This window comes from Lonchura striata, chromosome 8, assembly GCF_046129695.1.
Source record: "Lonchura striata isolate bLonStr1 chromosome 8, bLonStr1.mat, whole genome shotgun sequence".
Lineage (NCBI taxonomy): Eukaryota > Metazoa > Chordata > Aves > Passeriformes > Estrildidae > Lonchura > Lonchura striata.
This window is the reverse complement of record NC_134610.1, coordinates 2,253,983-2,269,705: the sequence shown is the minus strand read 5'-3', so window position 1 is coordinate 2,269,705 and position 15,723 is coordinate 2,253,983. Positions and strand designations below refer to the sequence as shown.

The 15,723-nt window shown below is 38.2% G+C and overlaps 1 protein-coding gene across 1 annotated transcript in view; it reads left to right on the top strand.

Moving 5' to 3' along the window:
* Positions 1-15,723, top strand: part of KIF5C (kinesin family member 5C) — a 73,358-nt gene that overhangs the window by 24,843 nt on the left and 32,792 nt on the right. The window contains exons 3-10 of the mRNA XM_077784890.1: positions 2,489-2,562; positions 3,239-3,343; positions 5,950-5,998; positions 6,917-6,972; positions 7,834-7,921; positions 10,142-10,266; positions 11,842-11,946; positions 12,251-12,399. Coding sequence (XP_077641016.1) covers positions 2,489-2,562; positions 3,239-3,343; positions 5,950-5,998; positions 6,917-6,972; positions 7,834-7,921; positions 10,142-10,266; positions 11,842-11,946; positions 12,251-12,399 — 751 coding nt within the window. The remainder of the gene's footprint in view (positions 1-2,488; positions 2,563-3,238; positions 3,344-5,949; positions 5,999-6,916; positions 6,973-7,833; positions 7,922-10,141; positions 10,267-11,841; positions 11,947-12,250; positions 12,400-15,723) is intronic.

Genomic DNA, 15,723 nt, shown 5'->3' with positions numbered 1-15,723 from the left:
ATAAAGTAAAAATAATGAAATAATTAAACAATGGAGTGGTATAAAAATAAAATAAAAATGGAAAAGAATGAAACAATAAAATAAATTAAGAAAACAATAAAAGAAAACAATAATAACATAAGAAATATAAAATACTATAATAATGGAAATATAAATATGATAAAATATGATAAAATTATAATAAATATAATATAATATAATATAATATAATATAATATAATATAATATAATATAATATAATTTGAATAATATAAATAACAAAACAATATCATTTTAATATGATTATAAGTATATAATAATATAGATAATATATAAAATATAAAATAATATAAAGTAATATAATACTAATGATATTGTATTATATAATACTATATAATATAAATAATATAAAATAATATAAAACAATAAAAGCTGTTGACAAAACCCCAGTTTTTATCTCCTGAATCCACCCAGCTGGATGTGTGTGCCTGGAATTTGCATTTTTCCTACAATTCCGTGGAGTTGGGAGAGTCTGGGAGCACTGGAGCCCCTCAGTGCCTGTTTCTGGGGCCTGGCAGGAGCAGAAAATGGCTTTAAATGGTTTTAATTTTGGGTGCTGGGTTTGCTCTCACTTGGGAGCTGAGTGCCAAAAATCACTGAGGGGAGAGTTGAAATTGAGAAAAAAAATTGGACTTTTTATCTTTTTCTTTTTTTTTCTGGAAATGATGTAAAAATCTCAGCTGATCTCGCTTCAGTGTCTTTTTTTATCTGATTTTTTTTTCTCTTTTTCCCTTTGGAATTTTGTGCAGCTTTTTTTTTTTTTTTTAATTTTTTTTTAATTTTATTTTTTTTTAGGGGTTTTTTCTTTCTGGGCCCAGTGCACAGATGGTTTGTCAATGACTAAAGGTGGAAAATCTTCCACCAGAAATAACCTCAAAACTGACACCTCTGGCTTCTTTTCACTGCAGGTGATGCAGGGGGCGATTATTTTTTAATTTTTTTAATAGGATAAGGTGGGTTTTGTTAATTGGGAAGGTAGATTGCTTATCTCTGCTTCCTCCAGCAAAATGCAAATATTGATGCAAATTCGGAGCAATTTTCTTAGATAATTTTCTTAGTTCATTAATCAGGTTATTAATGGCCTATTAATGGGCTATTAATCAGGTTATTAATGGGTTATTAATCAGATTATTTTCCCTTGGCTATGAGCTCAGCTGGTGCCTTGCATTCACCTGGACATAATAATTTTCTTTTTATCTTCCCTTTTCTCCCCTTTCCCCCATTTTTTTTCCCCATTTCCCCATTTCCCCTTTTTCCACTTCCCCATTTTCCTCCCTTTTCCCATTTTCCCATTTTTGCCATCTTTTTCCCCCTTTTCTACTTTTTTCCCCTCAGATTTTCCCCTCAGATTTTCCCCTCAAAATTTCCCCTCAAAATTTTCCCTTTAAAACTTCCCCTCAAAATTTTCCCCTCAAAATTTACCCTCAAAATTTTCCCCTCAAAATTTACCCTCAAAATTTCCCCCCTTTCTCCCCTTGTCCACCCTCTTTCACTTATTTTTCCCCTTTTTATTTTCCCCCTTTTTATTTTCCCCCTTTTTATTTTTCCCCCTTATTTATTTTCCCCCTTGTTTTTCCCCCTTTTCACCCCTTTATTTCCCCTATTTTTCCCTTTTCCCCTATTTTCTCCCGCCCCTTTGATTTTCCCCCTTTCTCCTTTTCCTCCCTTTCTCCCCCTTTTTTTAAAATTCAAGCTATTTTTTCTAAATTTAACCAAATCTGGCATGAAGCTGAAATATTAGTAATGAACTCTTATGGAATACTAAAGCTCGATATAATTGAATTAATATAAAATAAAATGTATAATACAAACTAATTTAATATATAATATATATTATATGCAATAGAATCTAATTAATTTAATATAGTATAAAATATATATTACATTATATTATATAATTAATTTAATAGAATGCATTTATATATAATCAAGAAGGAGAAAATAGACATTATATTATATAATTAATTTAATAGAATGCATTTATATATAATCAAGAAGGAGAAAATAGGCTGTGGAGTTTATTTTAAAGAATATCTAATTTGAATTTGTTGAGTTTTCTGCAGGGTTTAAATGCAATCCAGCTTTAGTTTTAAATTCTGGTTTTAAATGCAGTCCAGCTTTTTTTTCCCCCTTGTTCCACATATATATTGGCTGATATCTGATGCCCAGAAATATTTTCCTCCCAAAAAAGGGAGAGATATTCCAATAATCCTGTAGTTCTTTAATTTAGATTTGATTATAAATTTTTTTGGCCTAAAATTAGCTCAAAATCTCAATTTTTTCCCATTTTTTATTCAACAAACTACTTCCTATTTCACCTTCAGCGCTGTGAAGACTTGAAAAATGCTGATTATTCAGCTTGAGGGTGTTATTAGTGGGTTTTAATTGTTATTAGTGAGTTTTAATTGTTATGAATGAGTTTTAATAATTGTTTTCCTCCTTCTTGCAGATGTTCTGGAAGGCTACAATGGCACCATCTTTGCCTATGGACAGACCTCGTCAGGAAAAACACACACCATGGAGGTACAAATCCAAATTAAATCACTTTGGACAAATCAAAATTTGTCCAAATAAATCAAAATTAATCTAAATAAATCGCAACTGTATCTATATAAACCACAAATTTGTCTAAATAAATCAAAATTTGTCTCAATAAATCACAAATTTATCTAAATAAATCACAAATTAGTCTAAATAAATCAAAATTGGTCTAAATAACTCAAAATTCATCTAAATAACTCAAAATTAATCTAAATAAATGAAATTGTATCTAAATAAATCCCAAATTTGTCTAAACAAATCTAAATAAATCACAAGTTTATATAAATAAATAAAAAAAAATTACAGATTTGTCTAAATAAATCTAAATAAATTACTTATATGATATGATATGATATGATATGATATGATATGTTATATTATATTATGTTATGTTATGTTATGTTATATTATATTATATTATATTATATTATATTATATTATATTATATATATGATTAAATATAATAAAATAATGATGTTAATAATAAATTATTATATAATATATAATACAATATATAAAATATATATTATATATTGTATTATACATAATATATATTATATATGTTATATATATTATAATATATATAATTATATATTATAAAATAATGTTAATAATAATAATAATAATTTTCCTGATTACTTTTGGGTTTTGTGTCCAGGGGAAGCTCCACGACCCTCAGCTGATGGGAATCATCCCCAGGATTGCACACGACATCTTCGACCACATCTACTCCATGGACGAGAACCTGGAGTTCCACATCAAGGTCCATTTACCTGGAATTTTATTTGGAATTTTATCTATCTGGAATTTTACCTGGAATTTGTATGGAGCCACCTCTTTTGGAATGGCTTGGGTGGCAGCGATCCATGGGAAATCTGCTTTGGGATGTTCTGTGGGGTTTTTTTTTTTGTTTTTCCTCTCCATCCTTTTTACGATGCAAATTCCAAAATTTGTTCCTGATGTTGCTCCTGGGGTTTTTTCCATGAGGGTGTGTCCAGCTGAGGTTTGCTGGGAGCTGCCCTTGGGCAGCCAAAAATTTGCTTTTCTGAGCTCCTCCAGAGCTGCCCAGAAATACCACGGAGCTGCAGGGAAAATCTTGAGATTTGGGGAAATCCCAACATTTGGGAAAATCCCAACATCCTGTCCCCAGGATTTGGGATTGAAGGTGGGGAGAGCTTGGGCAATCCATGCAAGGGTGTTCACAAGGGATTTTTGAATTCCTGCTGATGGTGGTGCTGTGTTTTATCCTTGATCCCAGCTGTGTGATTTCCCAAAATCTTGATTTTGGGAATTCTTGAATTCTTGAATCTGGGAATTCCTGAATTTGAGAGTTCTTGAATTCTTGAATTCTTGAATTTGGGAATTCTTGAGTTCTTGAATTTGGGAATTCTTGAATTTGGAAATTCTTGAGTTCTTGAATTTGGAAATTCTTGAATTCTTGAATTTGGGAATTCTTGAGTTCTTGAATTCTTGAATTCTTGAATTTGGGAATTCTTGAATTCTTGAATTTGGGAATTCTTGAATTGCCACTGCCCATTTGGGGTCCTGGGGAGCTCTGGTCCCTCTGCAGAGCTGGGCTCAGGCTGCAGCTTCTCTCCAAGCAAAATTGGATTATCAGTAACATTTCCATGGATTACAGGGAAAAGGGTTTTTTTTTGTGGCATCCCTGCCCCAGAACTAAGCCAGCCCTAAATCCAGCAGTAGCTGAGCACAGGTGGGTGTGCACCCTTCTCCTGCTGCTCACTGAGAGCTCTTTTTGTACCCAAAATTCGAGATAAGTGACTTTTTAATTTGCATTAAATCCCTTGAAGTGTCCCCGGGGGAATATTTGTAAAGTTAATCAGTGTAAAAAAGAAGTTTTTATTTTTAAGGGTTAATCAGTGTGAGGACAGAAATGTCTGTCTGTCTATAAATTATTATTTGCATCATCTTGTACCTCTGAACCAGCTTCTGGAAGGGCTTGGTCATGTATTGGGAACCTGCTCAGCAGTGAGGGACAGGCAGAATAAATAAATTAAATATTTCCAGAGACTTTGGATTGTAAAATATGGAGAGACCCCTCTGAATGTGCCCACTGATGCCTCCCCTCCTCTGGAAACTTTCCTGGGGCTGCTGCAACTCCCCAGACAGCCCTTGGGCACCAGCAATTGGAAATCATGGAATTTTTCCAATGATTTCCCAGCAGAAATGATGAATTTCTCCCCAAAAAAGCTGCCTGAGCAGTGGGACTGTGCAAGGAGCTGTCAGGGAGAGAAATGTTCTGTCAGCAGCAGCCTGGGTTTAACCAAACTGTCACACTCTCCTCATGACTGAGCTAATAATCATTGAGTAATTGAAGCTCTGAGAATTAATGAGAATTACATTCTTTTCCTCTCCCTGTCTAATAGAAATCCATGTAGAGTTTGGTCTCTCCTCTGTAAAAGTGATGGTTCTCAGTGTAAAATATTAACTGGGCTGTTGGAATCAGCTGGTCCAGAGTCGGCCTTTAAATGGGGAAGTAAAGGCAGAAATGCAAAATATCTTTGTATTTAGTAGCAGTTTTAAGTGGAAAGTTCAACTCATCTGTGTAAAAAGCCCAGACATTATTTTTTCAAATGAGAGAAAATGAGACTTTACAAAATGCCACGAGTTTATTGATACCTAGAATGCAGCCATGTGGTGTTCCAGCTAAATCATCTGGATAAACCTTAATTAGGGAAGGGTTAGGCCCCACTCCCCCCACATATTTCTGTTTCCTTCTCCAAGTCAAATCCCCTTTTATTGAGAAACTCATTCATTCAGTCATTCTTCATCTCTTTTTTTTTTTTTTTTATTTTTGAGGACAATTGTCTCTGTTACAGCAAAGCTCATTTTCATTTTCTTCTTTGGAGTTAATTCAAGGCAGAAGCGCCCCATGTGCTTCATTTAAAAGTTTAATTTAATATTTATTGCTGAGGCTTATGGAAATGGCATGGTGAAAGGTTCTCTGTGTTTTTTGGGGGGTGGTGAAAATCAATGTGCAGTTTTTACAATCCCCAAACCTGCAGCTGCACAGATATGGCAGGAACTGGATGGGTTTGATTCAGTTCAATTTAAATTTTTTTTGTCAATTTTGCCTATGTTACCAACAAAAAAAAAAAAAAAAAAAAAAAAAAGGTTTGCCTGGGGGTTTTTCTGTATACTCTCCTGATGAATCATTGTTAAGTGGAGGAAGATCAATTGTAAATCATTCAAGGTACAAATGTGTTGCCATGAAAGATGGAATTCAAACTGTGTGGGAGGTGGGGTTTTATTTTTAGTTTGGTGCTTTGACAGGGATGGAAATGCAGAGACAGCAAGGCATTAAATCAGCAACGTTTAAATCCCTGATGTTTGTGATTATTTAATTAGGTTTCCTACTTTGAGATCTATTTGGACAAAATAAGGGACCTGCTTGATGGTAAGTTCTGTGTTTTATTTGACAGAGCTTTGCACCAAAACTTGAGGGAGGGAACAGTGATTTTATTTATTTATTTAGGGGGGGATTAAATTTAAAACTGGAGAATTTGGGCAGTTGCAACCATCTGATCCTGGGCACCTGCCTCTGCAGAGCACGAGCTTTGTTGTGAATCAGAGGGCTCTGAGGTGGTGGGGTGTTCTGCAGGGGAAAAAGGATGAAAAAAACGGATTTTAAAATGCAGGGAGTGTTTTGGAATTATCCCTCACTTCTGGCAGGCGCTCTGCTGGGGAGCATCTGCTTCTCTCACAGCTCAAGTCTCTACCTCTGCATGTTGTGTGTTAATAAAAGTGGGTTTTGTTCACCTGTGAGAGGGTGGAAAGGGCTGTAAAGGTGGAAATTTCTGTAAAGGTAGAAATGGTTGCAAATGTAGAAATTTCTGTAAAGGTAGAAATTTCTGTAAAGGTAGAAGTGGCTGTAAATGTAGAAATGGCTGTAAATGTAGAAATGGCTGTAAATGTAGAAATTTCTTAAAGGTAGAAATGGCTGTAAAGGTAGAAATTTCTGTAAATGTAGAAATGGCTGTAAATGTAGCTCTGAGCTCCTCTGAATTCCAGGCTGCTCTCCCGTCTCCTCTGCTTTGCCAAAATCCAGTTTAATCTGAGTTTATTAATTCACCCAAGCAATAAACAAAAGCTGTTGTGCCCCAAAGTTAAATTTAAATAAATGGGTACAAGATTGACAGAGCAGGAGAGGATTTCTGTGTGTTGGAAATATTGAAGGTTCATAAGGAGCGGGGACTGACTGCAGATCTCAAATACAAATTTCCATCACCAAAATGTGTCTGTCATGCCTGCAGCTGACACTTTATTTATTTATTACCTCTGGAATGTTCCTAATGATCTCCACGTCTCTCTCCAGTGTCAAAGACAAACCTCGCTGTACATGAAGATAAAAACAGAGTTCCCTATGTTAAGGTAAAAGAATAATTTAATAATTTAATATTCTTTTTACCCACAAATGCTATTATTTACACATTTCCATTTGCATCCAGTGTTATTTGCTGAAATAATTCAACTTCTGTGTGAAGCCTTGGATGTTCAAGTTGTGTTGGTTCCTGGGTTTAAACAAGTTTCCTGAAATATTAATGGGCTTGGATCATGTTTGTTTTATTCTCCTGACTTTGAACATTGCCATTTTGTTAGGATGCTGTTAAATTTTAAGTATTCCCGTTCCCCTTTCATGTCAGATATGAAAGAGAACAACTCGAGGAATTTTGTTCTTTAATATTTTGCTGCATGGGTGCTGTAATCTCTCAATAATTCAGAACAGATTGGTTGGGTTAGGAATTTGTTGTCTGACTTTCTGGGCTCTCACTTGAATGCAACATGCTTGATATGAACATATGTGAGCGTAAATAATGACTATCTAATGTTTTTCTGTTTATTCTCAGCTTGAGGAGCAAGAAAGAATTTGATAAGATGATTTATTCAGTAATATTGCATTGAGGGAGAAGGACTTTGCACTTTGTCTTGTAGTTTGAGGGAGAAAAATTAACTTGGCGTTGATGAAATTAAATTAAGTTGGGTATGAAGTCTAACCCAAATTAGGAATATATATTGTTTTATACACACATGTTTTCTGTGGAAAATTTCTGTGTGTAGGATTGCACTGAGTCTTTAACCTTGTGGAAAAAAATTGGCTCCCAAGTTTCTCCTGGAAGGTGGGGTCGGGTCCATTGCCCCAGCAACCACCCTGGGGGATGCTGATGCTTCCCTAATTACTGCGTTAATTACGGTGCTAAATGAACATTGCTGACTCCTACCTCCTGTCCCCAGGGCTGCACAGAAAGGTTTGTGTCCAGCCCTGAGGAAGTTCTGGATGTCATCGACGAGGGGAAGGCCAACAGGCACGTGGCTGTGACAAGTGAGTGTCCCTGGATGTCCTGAATTTCATGTTTAGACTCCTGTTTATTTATTAAATATATTTTTATATTGTTTAGATATATTTTTATATATTTATTTTATATTATATATCATTATATACTATATATTATATAGTATATAATATATATAATATATTACATACTATATAATATATAATCTATAATAATACATTATCTATTTCTTCTGATATTTGATTTCTTTTGATGCCCTGGCTAACTCCTTTCTCTTCTCTGTCTCTGCCTTCTTGCTTTGGCAAATATTATGTATTTTTTTTGCCATCATAAGGATAGAAATTTATTCTGACTAACTTTTCCTCCTGCAGTTTCTGCTACTTTCTTTAACAAAAATACCCAAATGCACCTTTTACCTGTTGCTTTTGGTGCACCCAGAGATGTTTTGACAAATGTATTTAACTGGGCTGAAATGGCAAGGAGAAAATTGGGAAGAAAAAAAAACCCTGAGTCTGGAGATAAAGGGAATTTAGATAAATATGAATCTTGATGGAAAGGGTGGAGGTGGGCTTATGGTAACAGCAAAAATGGAGAAAGCAGACGAGAAAGTGTGAAATTATTTATGGAATTCCAGCATAACGTGTTACAACCAAACTTCAAACAAGTGGAAGCTGAAACTGCAGCTGTGTTTTACCTGGGCAAAGGGGGATTTTCACCTGCACAAGCAATAAAAATCACTCAGAAATTTAATTTAATAGGGTGGTTTGGATGAAAGCTTGTGCTGAAAGCAAGATCCCCTCCTGGAGCTGCCTGGATGGCGGGGCAGAGGCTGGTGCTGAGCAGGGCTCTGTGCTGGGCCAGCTCTGATCAATGTTTTTATTGACCACATGGATGGGGATTGAGATTTTAATTGGTAAATTTGCAGCTGGCACTGAGCTAGGATTGTGTGCCCATCTGTTTTGCTCTCACAGCTCCCTGCAGGGAGGTGACACAGGTGGGGTGAGTCTCTTCCACCAGGCAGCACTGACAGAACAAGAGGACACAGCCTCCAGCTAGGTCAGGGAAGGCACAGGTTGGGTATTAGGAAAAAAAAATTCACCCAAAGAATGATAAAATACTGGAATTGTCTTCCCAGGGAGGTGGCAGAATCACCATCTCTGGGTGTGTTTAAAAAAGCACTTGGTGCTATAGCCTAGCTGAGGTGTCAGGGCATAGGTGATCCTAGAGGTCTCTTCCAACCTCATCATTCTGGGATTCTGTGTTGGAAGGCAGGAGGGCTCTGCAGGGACACCTGGAATGGTTGGATGGATGGGCAGAGTCCAGTAGGATGAGGCTAAATAAATCCAAGTGCCCAGCTGTCATGGTTTGACGCTGGCACAATGCCTTTATGAAAATGTAATTTTTTAACTGAATGTTGTGAAATGTAATTGAGAATAGAGTAGGCTTAAGTTTAATAATAGAAAAAAAAATTATTAAGTTGTTATTAGGAAAAAAAAAACTATATAAAGATTAAAATGAAAACTTCGTTAAGCATATTTTTCTTATTATTTAATTTTAATAAACTACAGTGAGACATAATCTGGACTTTAATTAGGTGTTAACTTTTCAGACAATTGGTATTTAATTTATTGAGGGAGAGAGGAGGTTTTTTTTGTGTTACAGATTTTTTAGGAAATAGTTGTTATTTTTATGTTACACATGGTAGTGTTTGGGAGAAAAACTTTGTTATGGTTTGTTGTGGCGTGTCTACCTTCAGTTGGTCAATATCCAAATCAACCTCTTTTTTCCGAGAAAATTTTCTTTTTCCATGTCAAACCACAACACATTTTGGCCCTGCTGGAGAAAAGGAGACTCAGGGGTGACCCCAGCACTCCCCACAGCTCCTGAAAGGTGCCTGTGCCACGGGAAATAGAGGTTGGATATTAGGGAAAAGTTTTTCATGGGAAGAGTGATAAAGTTCTGGAATGTCCTGCCCAGGGAGGTGGTGGAGTCCCCATCCCTGGGTGTGTTTAACAAAGGCTGGATGTGGCACCGGGTGCCAGGGCTGAGGTGAGATTTTGGGGCTGGGTTGGACTCGATGATCTTGGAGCTCTCTTCCAACTTGGTAATTCTGTGATTCTGGGAGCTAAACCAAGACCTGCCCAGCGTCTCTGGGATTTGGGGGTTTGGTGGGGCCAGCTGGGATGGGATGGGATTCCCTGCCAGGTTTGAAAGGCATTTTTAACAGAAGCTGTGCCCTGTGGTTTCAGATATGAACGAGCACAGCTCGAGGAGCCACAGCATCTTCCTCATCAACATCAAGCAGGAGAACGTGGAAACGGAGAAGAAGCTCAGTGGGAAGCTTTACCTGGTGGACCTGGCTGGCAGTGAGAAGGTGAATTCCCCTTTTCCCCCCACACTGAGGATGTGAGGGTGCCTCACAAAGCTCTCACCTTAGATTCTCGTTAAAAAAGATATTTATATTTTTATTTTTCAATGTGGGATGGAGAAAAGGGGCAGATCAGAATATTGGCATGAAAACAACCCCCCCAAAAATCTGCATTTATGGTGGAGTGAGTTGAAGCAGTGTATTGTTATAGCCCTTCACATTTACATCTGTGTAGCTGAAAAGGGAATGAAATTTTCATATAGTTTATATATAATATTATCATTTATGCACTTTTTATATAATCTATCAAATTAGACATATTTTAACTTGCTTATATTATTATATTATTGCTTATTTACTTACTTATATTGTCATGTCCCGTTTCTAGTGTTTTTTTGTAATTATTTCACATATTAAATGAATGAAATACCAGCAGTTAATGCAGTTTTCAAGTCTACTCGAAGCTCCCTGAATCTTGCTTGTGGTGGCTATTTCTGCTTTCCAATGTAGAAAAATAAACCCCAGAAAACGACTTTTATCTATTTACCAAAAGAGTAATGCCTTGGAACAGTGCTGCAATGCAAAAATGTTTCCAGATCCTCATTCTGATGTCTCCTGGAGTGCTCAAAATCAGCTTTATTGGGATTTTGGGTTGCTCCTTGGGACACCTTAATTGATAACCCAGGGGTACAATGCAGAAGTGATTTGTCAGAGTAATTAATCATGTTCATGTCTATGATTGCACAGATTTGTTAAATTAAAAGCTCTTTATGGTGTTTACAAAATGAGGGCATGGGCAGGCACTCCTCTCCTCTGAAAAATCAACTTTTGTGGTTTGTTATGGTACAGAAAACCCGAAATATGGATTTCTTGGGTAGGTTGACTTCTTAAAAGGCACAACTGCTTTTCCTTCATGTTGTGGGGCATTTTTAGGTGAAAATAGAGATAGTTTTAATGTAGAGAAGAAGATACAGATTTATCATGTATTTGGACACTTTAGAAAACCCAAATTTTGTTTTATTTGTGTAGTAGCAGAAAGGAAAAATACCAGCAAGTTAGGACTGTGTAAAATAAAATTTAGCAAGTTGCAGAACACAATAGATTTGTCTTGCTGTGAAAATTGGATTGCTTTCTGCCACATGTCATTTTTGGCCTGCTAAAGGAGGCAGTGGCCATGAATAAAATCTGTGATTTTTGATATATTTTTGGTCCTTGCAAGCATAAAAAGGCAAGGTGCTGATTTTGGGGCCACTGGGGGAACAGCTTGGCCTTGCAAGTGGTTCCCAAATCTCCTCAGGTGAGCACTGACATCTCCCTGAATAAACTTTCCCCTGAATAAAATTCTCCATGAATTAAAATAAAATTACAGCTCGCTCTTGGAGTAGGAGAAAAGTGGAATTATTCCGGGCTTGTACTACCAAAAAAGTTATAAAAGTTGATATAAAAATTGATGTAAAATTCTCCTGGCCCACGCTGAGCTAAGCCAGGTTTTGCTCCTCCGGGAGCATCTTTAGGCTCAGCTTTGCAGGGCTGGAGCTCTGTGCTGGAGCAGAACCTGACTCCTTCCTGCTCTCTTTGCAGGTCAGCAAAACTGGAGCAGAAGGGGCAGTTCTGGATGAAGCTAAAAATATCAATAAATCTTTGTCTGCCCTGGGCAATGTGATCTCGGCCTTGGCAGAGGGAACTGTGAGTAATCCTGGCTGGGCTGGTGAGGGGGGTTTATTTACCTGTTTCTTTAAAAAAGGAAAAGAGTGAAAGGAGCTAAGATTTCAGCTCTGAAGGGTGAAAATATTGGCTGTTAATAAAACATTAACAACCAAAATGTTGTCACAAAGCAGTGCCACTTTGGCTGTTCTGGCCGAGACGAGGAGTTCATCCTCAGCGGTGGAGCAGCTCCAAATTTGGGCACAACCACAACAAAATTGTGACTCCTGCCAGCGTGGGCTCACCTCCACTGGTTAAAAGAATTGTTCTTGTCTTTTTGGATTAGAAAACCCACGTTCCCTACCGAGACAGCAAAATGACCAGGATCCTGCAGGATTCCCTGGGGGGGAACTGCAGGACCACCATCGTCATCTGCTGCTCCCCCTCCGTGTTCAACGAGGCCGAGACCAAATCCACGCTGATGTTTGGCCAGAGGTGAGTCCCACTGGAATCAGCCTGGATGAATCCATCCTCCTTTGGAATCCAGAGTTTGGCATTTCTGCAGTAAAAAATTTTTGGTAAAAAAATGGAGAAATTTTTGGTTAAAAAATGGAGAAATTCCGAGGGTTGTCTCTTTAGTCCCAGTGATCCCAGGAAAATCAAGGTTAATGCTGGCCAGCAGCTGCTCTGCTTGGGAGCAGAGTGAGTGGGGTTGGAAAGTGGGAAAAGGTTGGGCAATCCATGGAATCCTGCAGGATTCCCTGGGGGGGGAACTGCAGGACCACCATTGTCATCTGCTGCTCCCCCTCCGTGTTCAACGAGGCCGAGACCAAATCCACACTGATGTTTGGCCAGAGGTGAGTCCCACTGGGATCAGCCTGGATGAATCCATCCTCCTTTGGAATCCAGAGTTTGGCATTTCTGGAGTAAAAAATTTTTGGTAAAAAAATGGAGAAATTTTTGGTTAAAAAATTGAGAAATTCCGAGGGTTGTCTCTTTAGTCCCAGTGATCCCAGGAAAATCAAGGTTAATGCTGGCCAGCAGCTGCTCTGCTTGGGAGCAGAGTGAGTGGGGTTGGAAAGTGGGAAAGGTTGGGCAATCCATGGAATCCTGCAGGATTCCCTGGGGGGGAACTGCAGGACCACCATTGTCATCTGCTGCTCCCCCTCCGTGTTCAACGAGGCCGAGACCAAATCCACACTGATGTTTGGCCAGAGGTGAGTCCCACTGGGGCCAGCCTGGATGAATCCATCCTCCTTTGGAATCCAGAGCTTGGCGTTTCTGGAGTTGGTAAAAAAATGGAGAAATTCAGAGGGTTGTCTCTTTATTCCCAATAATCCCAGGAAAACCCTCCAGGAAAATCAAGGTTAATGCTGGCCAGCTGCTCTGCTTGGGAGCAGAGTGGGGTTGGAAAGTGGGAAAAGGTTGGGCAATCCATGGAAGGATGTTCAGAAGAGATTTTTTTAATTCCTTCCTGCAGAAAGTGTCATCTTAATTCGTGTGGAAATTCTCAGTTCAGTCAGAGAGAAAAAGAGAAAGATTTCTACCAGGCTAAGCCTGGGAAAAAATATTTCTCTTTTCCTCTCTGTCTGAACTGAGAATATCCACAAATTCCTTGAAATTTTATGGGGAAGATAAAATCACCGGACAGTTTTCTGTGGAAAAAAGGCAGTTTTGGTTTATTGAGAAAATCCAAATTTTGTTTATTTTTGTGTGGCAGCAGAAAGGAAAAATACCAGCAAGGTAGGACTGTGAAAAATAAAATTTAGCAGTTGTAGAACACAATACCTTTGTCTTGCTGTGAAAATGGGTTGTTTTCCACCACATCTCATTTTTGGCCTGCTAAGAAAGATAAAGGCACTGGGCAGTTTTCTGTGGAAAAATTCAATTTTGTTTTATCTGACAGTGCTGTTGATGCTTTTAAGAGGTGTCTTCTCCTTGAATTCCACCTCAGGGATCATTGTTATGGCTGTGAAAGGTTTTAAATCATTGTTATTGGTTTAAAAATTAGGAAAATTCAAGAGTGTGGGCTCTGTAATGTTGTCAGCTTTGAGAGCTTGCCATGGTAGCTCATGGACCTGATGTTTGGAGCATCTGGACAATTCAGCAACACAAAGCATGGAAGGATCCAGAAAGAAAATTTCCATGTATGTTTATTGACAAGAGTGATATAAAATGCATTGGGAAGGTTTGCAGAAATGGGTCAGGCTCATTATGTAATTACTGCTTTTGTGGTAATTGAGGAGAACTCGGGTCCTTTGGAAAATTACTCGTTTTGTTTGATTTGTGTAGCAGCAGAAGGGAAAAATACTGGCAAGTTAGGAGTGTTTGAAGAGCTGAACAATTTGAGGATACAATAGCTTTGTTTAAAACTGGGCTGTTTTGCACCACGTGGAGTTTCTGGACTGCAAAAAGAGGCAGTGGCCAGGAGAAAAATCAGGTTCAAGAGTTGCTTTGTAGATTTTTTTTTTTTTTTTCCCCATCGTGAGCTGAAAACATGATTTTTAGCTATTGAAGATGCAAACTTCTGTTGATCAGGTCATGTGCTGAGCAAAAACAAACATCCTGAGAGGCAGGAATGAAATCAAGAGCGTGGACAACTCCGAGCTCCAGCTTCCAAGTTCAGTTTCAGTTTGCATTCCTCCTGGCTTCATTCCTCTTTCCAGTAACCAATAAAATCTGCCTTTTTTGGGGTAGCAAGGCAGTTTTCTGACTGACTCTGCACATCCTGGCTAAATATTCAACAGTTTCCTGGGAGGGGGAACATTTTAAGGGTGATCCTCGCTGAGGACCAGGATGGAAGTGCAAGAACTGGGAAAACAGGGAAATATTTGTGAGGAGCTCCTCATGGGCAGCACTGAATTTGTCAGGATGGAAATAATTTCTATTTCCCAGGGAGGACTGGAGCTCTGTGCACAGCAGCCCATGGATTATCCATGCACAATGTTCTCTGCCAGGATTTTGGGGTGGGAATGGTGGGAATGGGGCTTCTTTTCCAGGCTTTTGGGTTGTTGTGTCTCATTTTCTGATGTGACACAATTGAGGACCTCAGTGGCATTAAAGGGAAGGTCCATGACTCATGGCTGATTGCTGATTTTTCCTGGGAAAAGAAAGACTTATGTCACCATTAAAGTAAATGTCAGGAATGAAATCCATCTTCAGAGGAGCCCTTGTACCAATCAAACTGTACAAGTGCCCCTTTGATAGTAGTGAATCAGCTTTTTCTTTTTCTACTCCATCTTTTCTCGTGGTTTTTATCTCATTTTTAATTTTAGTTGTCAGTAAGGGCTTCATCCATCATCTGGAGAAACTTCCTGGTGTGGTGGGGCTTTTTTTCCCCCCTGGTACAGTTAAATGAGTGGAAACCTGAGCTGTGCTTTTAGCAGAGACAAAGTGTAAACCCTGACCATTAGGAAATTATTTTAAAAGCATAGGCTTATTTAAAAAGTACTTTTAAGGTAATAAAAGTCCTGCTTGCCACAGAGTGCAAATCACTGGAGCTTTATAAACTGCTGAGGGTTTATCTGTTATCCTTTTCCTTATCCTCTGCTTTATTCAACAGCACTGGAGGCATTTGGAGGGACTCGGTGTCTGAGCAGTGAAGGGCAAAGATCTGAGGCTTTCTTAATTCATTGTGATTGGTTTGGTTTCCCTTTTCAATGTGGATTTGCTGGAGTAGGTGCTGGGCATTGTTTTCTGCTTGCTTTGCATTTCCTGGCACAATTGGTTGGGTTGGAGCTGAGCACTTTCAGAATAATGAAGTGGTGGTGTTTGTTAGGAGGCTTGAAATTTGGGATACTTTTTGCCTAGGGAGAATCC